Source organism: Zophobas morio, unplaced genomic scaffold (assembly GCF_036711695.1).
Source record: "Zophobas morio isolate AGI-343-1 ecotype UQ-CSIRO unplaced genomic scaffold, CSIRO_AGI_Zmor_V1 ptg000014l, whole genome shotgun sequence".
Lineage (NCBI taxonomy): Eukaryota > Metazoa > Arthropoda > Insecta > Coleoptera > Tenebrionidae > Zophobas > Zophobas morio.
Genome location: NW_026972119.1, coordinates 5,554,950 through 5,567,122, shown reverse-complemented (window position 1 = coordinate 5,567,122; position 12,173 = coordinate 5,554,950). Strand labels below are relative to the sequence as shown.

General features: G+C 32.6%; 1 protein-coding gene across 4 annotated transcripts in view; it reads right to left on the bottom strand.

Annotated features, from left to right (window-relative positions):
• Positions 1–1,375: 1,375 nt before the first annotated feature.
• LOC135129216 (homeotic protein antennapedia-like) overlaps positions 1,376–12,173 on the bottom strand; it is a 295,089-nt gene continuing 284,291 nt past the window's right edge. For all 4 annotated transcript variants that reach the window (XM_064056354.1, XM_064056353.1, XM_064056351.1 and 1 more), the window contains exon 3: positions 1,376–2,978. In XM_064056354.1, coding sequence (XP_063912424.1) covers positions 2,728–2,978 — 251 coding nt within the window. In that variant the 3' untranslated portion in view covers positions 1,376–2,727. The remainder of the gene's footprint in view (positions 2,979–12,173) is intronic.

Below are 12,173 nucleotides of genomic sequence, written 5' to 3'. Positions count from 1 at the left end.
TTTTACTTTTTTTTCGTTTTCGTGAAGCCAGCGGTCTCCCGTTCACGCAAAAACTTACTATTTGTCTATTTCCGAAACAATTAACCTATTCCATTCGTTACGACCCCCAAAAAAATTTACCATACAAAGAACATCCATAAACTCAAAGTGAAGACGGGGTGGGTTCGAATCCCATTTAACCCTAATCGAAATTAAAAAAATATATTTATGATAATGAGAATGAAAGTGTGTCAACGGTTGGGACCCTCCGACCCGTCCCCGCAATTGCCCCCTTGGCCATAAAACACCCATAAACACCTTGTAAACACAACACTAAGTAGCGAAAAAGACAAGAGCTATCTTAAATCATCATCTGCGATTTTATGGATGTTCCGTATTCATCTCCTATTCTATTGTGTGCCACATCGACTCGTCCCTCTCTCTCGCTCTCGTGCAAGCTGTTGCGTAAACTAAGATAAACGCGTATCGCGTGTGCCCAGAATGATTTAGTGGGAGATTACTTTAAGAGACCACTTGTTATTGCCCATAACTTCTGATTCAAGTGGCGGTGCACATACGCACCTCGGGATAGAAGAGGATGGAGTGTTTGTCGGAAGAAGAGGGAAGTGACACGGAGTGTTGTCTTCATTCGATTTAAAATAGTGGAATTACAATAGGCGATTGAGACGTGAAAAAAGGGCATTTCGGGTCAATCACTGGCATTAAGATGCTGTGTCAAGTTCAATTGATTGCTGGTATAAATCAAGCGGTGGGCAAACTATAATGGTGATTAATGTTAAGGGAGACATCGCGTTCGTAGATATTTTTGTTGGAAACAATAAGTCGGTAGTATACCTAGCGTTGGTACACAATAGCTAATTTTCTAACTAATTAAAATTTCATGCGAATGTCATGCAACATGCATCTCGGTGTTCTGGGCGATACGTGCAACGTAATAACAGGTTAAGAAGCACGAAACACATCGTTAACATTGTGAACTTTAGATTACGCCGGTTTTGGATACAACAAAAGCGGAGTAAAGTTTTAAGAATTGTTTCGTAATCAATGTAGATGGAGGTTTGATGGCAACTTAGACCCTCACTAGCTATGAGAAATCATTTATCATCCAGTCAAAAGTAGAACTGAGGCGGAGCCTTTCACACTATGTTATCCAATAATAATCCCTTTTAAAAGAGGCCATCTTGGCATATTTCGAAAAGTGAGCATGGTTCTGTCTCGTTACAGATCGAGGATGAGGATTTGACACAAAAGCGATCTAAATTTACAATAATATTTTATTTATACATATATTAATTATATGTACGGTATATATAGGTTGAAATCCACAAGACAGAAATCCAAGTATTAAAGTATTATACTTAAAGTTTGTTTAAAATCAAATAAAAATTTATATAGGATGGTTAAAATTATAATTTATATTACAGTATCTCTTTTGTTCATTTACAAAATTAAAGGTAATTTGTCCGAAATTAAGTGTCGGCCAAACTTAGTACTTCTAATCTAAAATATTACACCACAGCACAAAGAACTATACTCTAATTTATCCATATAGGTACAAATATACAGCATGCCACTGCAAATCCTAATTTATAGTATAAATATTTGCGTATATAAATGGTTAACCAACTTAAATAGGGACGAACGTTTAAATTATCAATAAATAATTTTGAAACCTATTTAATTTGCCTAACCGTTTTTACATAGCTCTGATTTTATATTAAAATAATTAATTACGTATACTCGATTTGTAGCAGCGTTACGTATTTCGTTACTATTATCACTAGCAATTGTGTCTTCAATTGCGGTTCCAATTACATGGTATATAAAATATTCTCTTCTCTTCATTTTTCGAAAAAGAAACTCAAACAAATAATTTTTGATACTCCGAATGTTAAACATTGCTGGATAGCAAAATTCCTTAAAAATACAAAGTGTTACGTATCTGAGTATTGTTAACGTCCTACATGGATAACGTTACTCTACCTTTGGCATGAAAGTGCGTAATTTTAATAATATCGTATATTTCATATCCTTTTCTTTACCGGATTTATTTACACATTTGTATAACTTATTAGTAGAACCAAATATACATTCATTCGAAATATCTACATTTTATAAGTAAACAATTCTAGTTGCCGAACGTACACTTTCGATCTATCTCAGAAGTCTAATGTTCACACAGATTCAACAAACTCACTGGAAATTCAGTAGGTACATCATAAAAAATACGTGAAAAAAACTGCGGAAAAATTCCAGTCAGCTCGCTTAGCGCCACATCTCAAAAAAAAGTCGTCCACTGACCTTCATTTCCGAAAACTTGCAGCCGCCCCCGGAACCGTAGCGAACCACTCATTTTTAAAATTACATTAGAAAATATTTATACAAAATCATCACTGGGCAGTTCGTCTGCATCACTGGATTGCACGTAGCACTGGCCTCTAAAATCATCCGTGGAGAGTCCAAATATAAATTCGCGCAATAAAACTATCAATATCTATACAATATATAAATAAATAAACTATAAAATCGATCAATGAGAATCGCGATCATCGGAACTAAATTATCGACTTGAGTTATACACAAAGGACTTGTGGAGGTCATTATGGTTGTGTTTTGGGAATTTGGAGAGTTCCTGCCGAAAGAGCGCACCTTTTCGTCGGAGATCCGGCAAAAAGAAAATGCAATGACTACAATGTGTTATTAGGTACATGGTTATCGTGAGGTGGTTCACTGGGGGGAGCCCTGGGGGCTGATGTCGTCGCCGCCACCTTCCGATCCGCCTTCCCCTTTGGTCTTGTTCTCCTTTTTCCATTTCATGCGACGGTTCTGAAACCAGATCTTGATCTGTCTTTCGGTTAGACACAGTGCGTGGGCTATTTCGATGCGACGTCGTCTCGTCAAATAGCGGTTGAAATGGAACTCCTTCTCCAGCTCTAACGTTTGGTATCGGGTGTACGTCTGGCGGCCCCGTTTCCTCTCTGAAAATACCGACAGAAAATTAGAAACATGGTCTCATGTCAATCGGGAGTGATTCAATAATAGACGCATCACTAATAATTTATTATTATTATCATTATTTTTAACAAACGGCCAAGGTTTTACTGCATTCTCTTCACCCATAAACACCAAATAGATGCAATATACATATTAATGTGGAATCTATTTGAAATATTTTAAAATTGGAATGGCAGATGTATTACTGGTTGCATAACTTCGATAATCCACCATATTATTTTAAGAGTTATAACAAAAATAAGCATAATGGTTATCTACTTAATGTGCATAATGGTAAGGCAACAGTCTGTACCTAATAATACCATTCAGAAACAGGGACCAAAAACTTTGAAATTTGTTGTTTTTCTGCTTGTGCCATTACATCATCAATCACGATTCAATAAAATTCTATTTGTGAGCTAGTGAATCAGGTTCACATTTGACGCAAATGAATACTCAATAATTTTTTATTGACAACACGGTTTTTTCGATATAGGGTGACTGAAGGTCGCATTTCAAATATTTCTTCCATGCTTTTTGAACAACACGTCAATAAAAAAAGACAATTTAATATTTCATGTTTATTCTCTCATACTTCGAGCTACAAATAATGATCACATTGAAGCCTGTTTTCTTATCCCTACTATAAGAACCGACTCTGTTAAGTAATATTGTAATTAATAATTTTACTTATCAGAAAATAGACCAATGGCATAAGTTTAGTTATCAATAAATAATATCTTCCACCTTTTTGCAGCATATACCTACCACAAGGATGAGTTTTATTTGGAATGTTTACAACAACCAAAAGTAAGTAAAAGAAATGGTTCCAATTTGATGGTTCTCCTATTACGGCTTTTTCAGTAGCATTTTGTTTTAGTTCGAATATAAAATTGAGTTATATTTTTCGATATATTTTTAAAAAGAAATTACGCGCGAGTTTTCCAAAAAAAATGAATATTGCAGAGTAATACATACGTACATCCTTGTTTTAATTGGAAAACTGGTTGACTGATCCATAAGCCATTAAACAACAAAACAAATTAAAAAATTCTAAATAAGTTACTAAATTGTAAAACGAGCATGCCAATCAGAATAATTATTAAATAAAAATAACATGATTCATGAGTGCATATACCTATCAAAAAAAGGAAAACAAACTGTTTTCTCTCTCTCTCGTTTTAGAAGCACTTCACATTATAGTTAATGACCTCCTTCAGTTTTCAAATTTTAGACTTTTAGTGTAGCTAGGTTAGCGTTATCTTTATTAAGTTGGCCCTCTTAAATCAAAAAGAAAAACGGTAAGAAATCTTCTCGGAGTATAAAAGCAGAAATAGAGTGAACATATGACTAAAACGTTGAAGGGTATAGCATAAAATGTATGTACATAGGTATAAAAATTTCGCTTCTGTTTGTTAACTTGTTTATAATAAGTTGATTAACTTCCATTCCACAAATAACCTATTTTGGTTCTCGCCGTGTAAAACCTAAAACAAAACAAAAAATTTTTTTGAAATACAGTTTACGAAAATATGAAAAGCAGAACCCACACCTACTACTTTATGTTTCTAATGTAGATAGTAATAATTTCGAAATTGGTTTAAAATGACAACAGCAAAAGCTAATTATTTTATGTTAATACATAAATAGATTCTAATTTTATAACGAATAAAAATTAATAGCTACTTAAAACGAATGAATATTAGGCATTCCATCAGATAGCATCCATCCTCCAGGAAACTAATGTTTAGATGTCAATGATTCGAATAATCCATTCATAATATTTGCATTTGTACATAATAATAGTCAAAAAGTCAGTGGTGTACATTTAAACTTTTTGTGATACTACTTGCATAACTTAACAATTTTCTGACACTTCAATAATTAACCTTCCAAGTAACCACCCTTTCCCTGATCTTCGCCACTAATTTTCTCATACTTTTTCTCTTGTATTGACTTCACTACATTCGCAAATCACATGTTGCATGACCATTTGACTACCCATAATTCTACCTACTTCTTTTTGCATAAATTAAACCAAATCTGTTATTATTTATTTCTTGTTTCGTTTTCACAATAAAATCATATTGTTTTTCTTTCTTCCACACATTCTGTTTTCGGTGCTTTGAAAACTATTTCATCGCATTTTTTTTAATGTAAGTATATTTCATTCTTTGATACTTGATTTTTCTTTGTGTTCATTTTTCCTAAATTCATACATATACATTTTTCTAATAGCATTTTTCTCTGGACGTTCCCACTTCTTTTTGCATGTTCTAATTTTATCTCTCCAACAAAACTTACTCGACTTTTGCATATTTCCGCAAAATTCACTTCTTCTTTCAACCTCTCTACGTAATTATTAACGATAACTTCTTGAAAAATCTCTTTCACACTCTTTCTGTGTGGTTATATGCCTTTATACTCCCGCTCATCATGCTCAAACTTTTTTCCTGCTCCCCATAGAATATTCACTTTATGTACTTTACAATTTTTTACAATTCCTACAACAATTTCCTTCCTTCACTTCTTCTATTTGTATTTGTTAAAGTTCACCTCCAATTTTTTCATGGTTGTATATTTTTGTAGATTCTTAATTACCTTTCCGATTTCTCTTTCATCCCTAGTTACAACCACTAAATCATCCAAAGATACCAAGATCTATTCTAGTGGCACAACTTCAGCCTGTTCCCTAGCCACCTCGGCATATTGCATATTGGAACTTACTGGATTTCAGTCTATACCCTTTACCACTTCTCGTATTGTCCATAATTTTACCCTATTTGAGTTTCCGACTTCCTTGTTGACTTTGGTAATGGTTAATACTTCAGTCTTAGGGCCGGTTTATCAATGCGCAGTTAAGTTAAAGTAACTGGCGTTAAAGCTTGTCTGTGAGTTAACCTGTTTATCATTACCCGCTAGCTCAAAACTGGTGGTCAAAGTGCCTGATAAATTAACTGACAGTTCAAACTGTCAGTTAAAACGTTATCCACCAGTTAGTGGCAACATAACCTAACAAATCCAAATAAATCTGTTATGAATTTAACAATATTTTGATGAGGACTTATGTTGTGCAACAAATTGACAGAGAAAAGATGAGAAAAACACGTATTATTAGCTGATTATTTTCCAGGTCTAATGTAGGTACCAAAAATTAAAAACCTATCTAATAATACCGCGAGATCGAAAAAGAAATTAATCGAAGTAGGCCATGCACGACAAGCCGTTTGTCGTAATCACGGTGGTAGGGTAATTTCATTTTTTTTATTAAATGTCAAATTGACAGTTTAAAATTAGAATTATGACGCCTACTTTTAAAACACATAAGAATGAATTAAAATCACCGTTTCCCAATTTTGTCTAAAATTTATCCCATTTCTGAAGATTCTAATAACAAAAAAGCTTTAATTTCGTTTGATAACAGTGCAAATTACTTTTGTCAACGTGACGATTAATAAAAAAATATTTTAAACTAATAAGACAAACGCCTTTTCGTGCATGGCCAACTTTGACTAATTTCTTTTTCGATCTCTCTGTATTTATTTATAGGTGTACCTACTTGTTTCGTTTTTAATTTCCAATACTTTTTTTCTAATGCTAAATTTTGCTTTTTCATGATTGATCACGTGAAACGCGATATACAATCGTTGAATACCGAATGCGGATCGAATCTGATGGAACTTTCAAAGTCGGGGTAGTTTTGAACTGACCAATCACAACTCATTTCCAGTGGGGTGAGCGTTACCAACTTAAGAGAGTAACAGCTAAACTTCGAGCTACGAAACTGGAAGAAACATCGTGCATTGATAAACACTTTACCTCCGTTAACTGCTAGTTACCCTTATCTGACAGTTACTTAACAGACACTTTTAACTGAGCATTGATAAACCGGCCCTTAGTCTAATACTTCCATATCTCTTTTTTCTTCTATGTTGCTTCTTTTTCTGTACTTCTCTTCGATTTTCTGCTACTCGTCCTTGTACCCTTGTTTTCTTTCACAGCCATGATCTACTTAGTTTTCTTCTTCCTTCTTCTGCTTTTGTAATTTTTTCTTTCGTCAAGACCCCTTGATGTTTGTCTACTTTGCCATCAAACTGTCATTTTATAAACTCTGCCATACTCATCTTGACCCTGAAATATTTTTCTGCCTTTCGGCTCTTTTTGCCCATTATCTTTTCTTTTGTCTTCAGTCAGGGTCCTGCCCTTTTTAAGTTTTACATTTCTCTCATTAATTTATCCTAAATATTTTGTGGTGCAACGAATTATGACATTTGGATGGTTGTAGTAAATTACACGTAGGTAAATCAGTCATCATGAGACTTTAAATTGACGAGTATCAAATAAAGAAATAAATGGATCAACGGTCAATTTAGAGAAAAATAAAGTTTCTGCGGTTTTTAGTCACTTTATTAGGATATTATTTACGACTAAGGATATTAATAATAATTTCAGTGTTCAACTTTCTGTAATAACTATTTTTAAGGAGGCATATATTTTAAAAGGTATAGGAGTAAATTACTTCATTTTTCAGTCCAGTTAACCATAGTTGTGAATCAAGAATTTTAGCTTTAAAAAAATGTATCAAATTGGACCACTAAAAAATCCTGATATTTTTTAGATCCCACTTTTAGACAGTGAATTGTTGCAGCCATTTTATATCCTATTGAACTCGTAGTCCTTGAAAATGACAGGAACGTTCAGTCATGTCAATACACCTATAAAAACAAAACAATATTAAAACAATGGATTTCCGGCAAAAAGCTCCTACGAAATAACGCGTAAAGCTCGCATTTATTCTTGACATCTAATCCACATCGATTCGTCATAATCAATCGGTCTGACAAGAATCTTATTATGGCGAAACGAATCGTAATTATTGTGTGGTGTGTATTTTGAAGTTTCGCAAGACCGCCAAGTCCTGAAAGATGGAAATGATTTATGCATCATTTATAAACTCATTATCTCAGATGCAGGCTCAACCGCCTAGAGCCAGGTTTGATTGGCGTCACAAGGCCGGCTCAGCCTCCCTTCAAACCGATGTATATAATTATTTTCTTCATACAATTTTTGTTGCTTTCTTAGTCTCGGCTCCAGGTAATAATTTTTATAATGAAACCTTCGGAGGGTCGACGAAATTTGACAACCGTTTCACATATTCACAGCTACGGAATTCCGAAATGACTGTCATATTCCAAAAATGACCGCCTTCCCGGCAGGGGAAAAAACCGCAGGAAAAAACACGTATGAAATCGCATCCCACGGTGTTTCGCTACGTACTTATTAAAGACTGCAGGTTTTGAATCGCAACTTCCTGTGCTGGCTTCGGGGGACTTTCTTTATCAGGAGGGATAAATCACCAATCAACTGTTAATACGTAGGTATCATTTTTGCGTTGGTATGCACCCTCAGCTATGAATAATTAATTGCTGCTGCAAGCTCTCTCAAACTCAAATAGGCAATGGAATTCCCATCACGGGGGGAATTTATAGTATCAACATTGTATCTGCAATCTAGGCGAAAAATCGAGATAATCCGAACAGAGAATAATGAATCAACTATCGCACATAAATCAAAATTATAGAACGGGAAAATATAAAACACCTGCAAATCAGACTGCTCTAAAAGTTGCAGATTGATTGCTTTTTATGCGATCGGGCAAATAAAACGTGGCGGAAGAAAGATTATGTGGAACATTTTACTAATAAAACGTACGGAGTTTCCCATACAATCTTTCACAAAAAGCAACACCTAGATTAAAAGTAATTGACGTTACGTCAAAATAAGGGGTTTATAGGTACAAAAACGTCTTCAATCCTTCACTGCAATATACACAAGTGAGCGTTTAAGTGAATATGTATAATTAAACTCAGCGAGAAGACTAATTTTTATTGAGTCGAGTAAGTATATTTGAAAGCTACAAATTTTCTATAAAATAATTAATTCCAATTATACACGCTGGCGCTAAAGTAGAAATTAATTCATTCTCATTTACAATTTTTGCGCTATAATTGACCATGTGCTACTCATACATGTGAGCAATAGATTATGTAGACAAGATGCCTATCGCATGCATGTATGTATGTACTGTCACTCACGTACAAATTGGATAAACTGTAGTCAAACAATTCGCTAAAAATTAATTTCAAGTTCAAAATTTATGTCGAATTTTTCACTGCAGGTTTCACATGCCATTTTAATTTTCAGAAATTATAATTATGTTAACAATTTCATTTTTTTCCTATTTTTGTTTATGTACAGGATGATCCATGAGTAATTAATTTGTTTATTAAAACATCAAGTTCAGATCTATAGCAGTAATATAAGGAATAATATAACAATAAAAACACAGCACATTTTCAATTTTGTTAGCCAATGCTAATTTCTTAATAATTTTGATGCCATTATTGCAAGTAAAGTGTAAAGTTCGTACAATAATGAGTTTTACTCTACTGAAGCTAGATGGCCAATGAAATAATTTAGAATTAAGGATATTTAGCCAAAACTTTCCTTATCCCTAAAGCACTATCAGACAAATCTAGAGTTTTGATAAAGTATAAAATTTGAGACTGTGGATTACTAAACTACAAATAAAAATCATGTTACGCGTATGGTCCAAGTGAGTTTTTCATAATAAAATTTCGTGATGAGACCATCAACTTGTTAATAGGAACATATTAACAACAAAAGTAGTGTGTGTACCCAGAATTTTAAGAAAACGACATACACTGTTTTGACTTAAACAGCAAAATAATTTCTTCAGACATTAATTTTTACTTCTCGTGGGTAAGCTAATGAAGTATTGTAATAAGGTCTATCGGAATCTTAGTGCATGATAAAGTCGATCGCGCGTTTCCGTCTGTCTGTCTGTCTGTCGTTTTTGTTGGACGGATAATCTCCGAAACTACTGATTGTTGTCAAATTGTATCTGTATTTTTTTATCAAAATTATAAAATAACACTTTACAAATTAACTTTGAAACTACAAAGCCGAATGCTCTAAAATTTTGCAAACGTTTTAAGGTTATCGTATGCACGATAAATCGTTATTCAAAATTCAAATAAACTGATGTGTATCCCTTCCCAAAAAATCGATAACATCATTTCAAAATTTTGCCAAATAAATTGTATCTAAAATATGCAAAGTATTGTGAATCTATACTTACGGTTTAGGTATTAATACATTCATACTTTTTAGAATTACTTTTACGGGGTTAGTTTATAAACGAGTCAATTTTCCCGAAAAATTTGGAGTACTGTTATTACTTATTATTAGTATAACACTGCACATATTCACATTGATATACGGATCCTTGCTAAAATGTTGATGACGTCATCACAAAATTTTGTAATGGAAAAAGTCATTTAAAACAGACGCATAGCATGCTTCTTTACCTTTACTTCAACATTGCATACATATATTTATTTTAGCTTATAGCGACCATCATAAAAAAGAATAAAATTCGGAAAATCAAATTTTATATTTTTCGAAAAAGGTGGATATGTTATATTACACTTCAGACCAATTTTTTTTGTAGATACATATATTTATATAGGTACTACTAAAACAATAAATGTAGACACATAATATAATGTAGACTTTAGATAGGATTTACTTCGCAAAATTTTGAGATGACGCCATCAGGTTTTTACATAGAATAAATAGACATATTTTGCTTAGCGATTTATCTTGTTCGCTATAACCTTCCAGCATTTGTGAAGCCCAAAATAATAAATTCAGATTATCTTTATAGTATAACAAAATCGCCAAGAGACGATACACACACGGAAACGGGGACCTACTTTTTCATGGTTTGGTAGCGCTGAAATGTTGAGAAAACAAAATGAACTGGAGGTAAGACTATTAATGCGAACGTTTTTTGTTACATTGCTATTTTATCACAGTGTTGTGCAATTAATTAAATAACCTAGAAAAAAGGTTTATAATTAATTATAAATGGCGATATCTTTCTGACAGATTAACACCAAATTGTATGAAAATATTCACATTCTGTGGACCACTTAATAATAAAATTTCCATCATTGAATTTGTAATTAAAAAATATATTTAGGATCTATATGACGTTCAATAGATAATCCTTATTAATTAACTAATTTGACACATTCAACGATTTACTTATGGGCGTTTAACAAGACTTTAAACACGTTTTTAATGCAAGTTAGTGTTTCTACTACAATGGGTAAATAATTGTTTTTAAAATAAAATGACAGCGTTAACATCATTTCAAATAATATTTAATAATTACTTTGGAGCTTTTTTTGCTTCTTTGACGTATGTTTAACTCCACATTTTCCTGACGTTTCACAACTTGTAAAATACAAAAAAGCTTCCTGTTTCCTCCTTTAGCTGAATAATTTGTCGGAATTTCAGAACCTCTTTTTTAAAAAGTTGAAGTGAACTCTACGAAATATCGCGAGAATGATAAAACACTAAAATTTATTTACCTATTCAACTAGGTACTTAAAAAATTCATGACAACTCTAAAATACTATAAATTTACAAAACACAATTAACACAAAACAATTTAAATTTACAGAATATACCTAAATTATTTGTAAATGTAGTTTTCTCAAGCCACCTTTAACTTTTAATTTTACTTACACAGACTGTTTATTAAAAAAAAAAATATATAGAGAGACTTATTACAACAGAATAATTACATAAATCTGTTTTTTTTAATGCACCTTTGCTTTTGTTTTGTCTTATTGCATTTTTATTTTTATGTACATATAAAATTTTGGTGTTGCGGTGTTCTAAAAAAAAAACAATATCTTTGTAAACAATCATCACTTCATAATCGTTAGTTTGCTCGACTAACCAACACTACAATATAAACACAAGCACAAACCTGCACAATAATAATTTGTGTAGAAAATTTATATATTCTGTACGATTTAAATTTTTGGGGTAATTTTTAGATAGTTGGACCAAAAATCATCGATTACATTAACGATACCATAAAACGACCACAAATTGTTTTTTAAAAAATCACACATGGATTACTAAACGCTAATAATAATAATGACAACGCATGCAGTGATGGTGATTCAACCATTCATTTTTTTGTCCTTAGTGATGTTATCTGTTGACTGTTTTGAGTAGTAAATATTTAACAGCGATGATAATAAAAAAATGACATTTACAACTAACAATGGAACCAA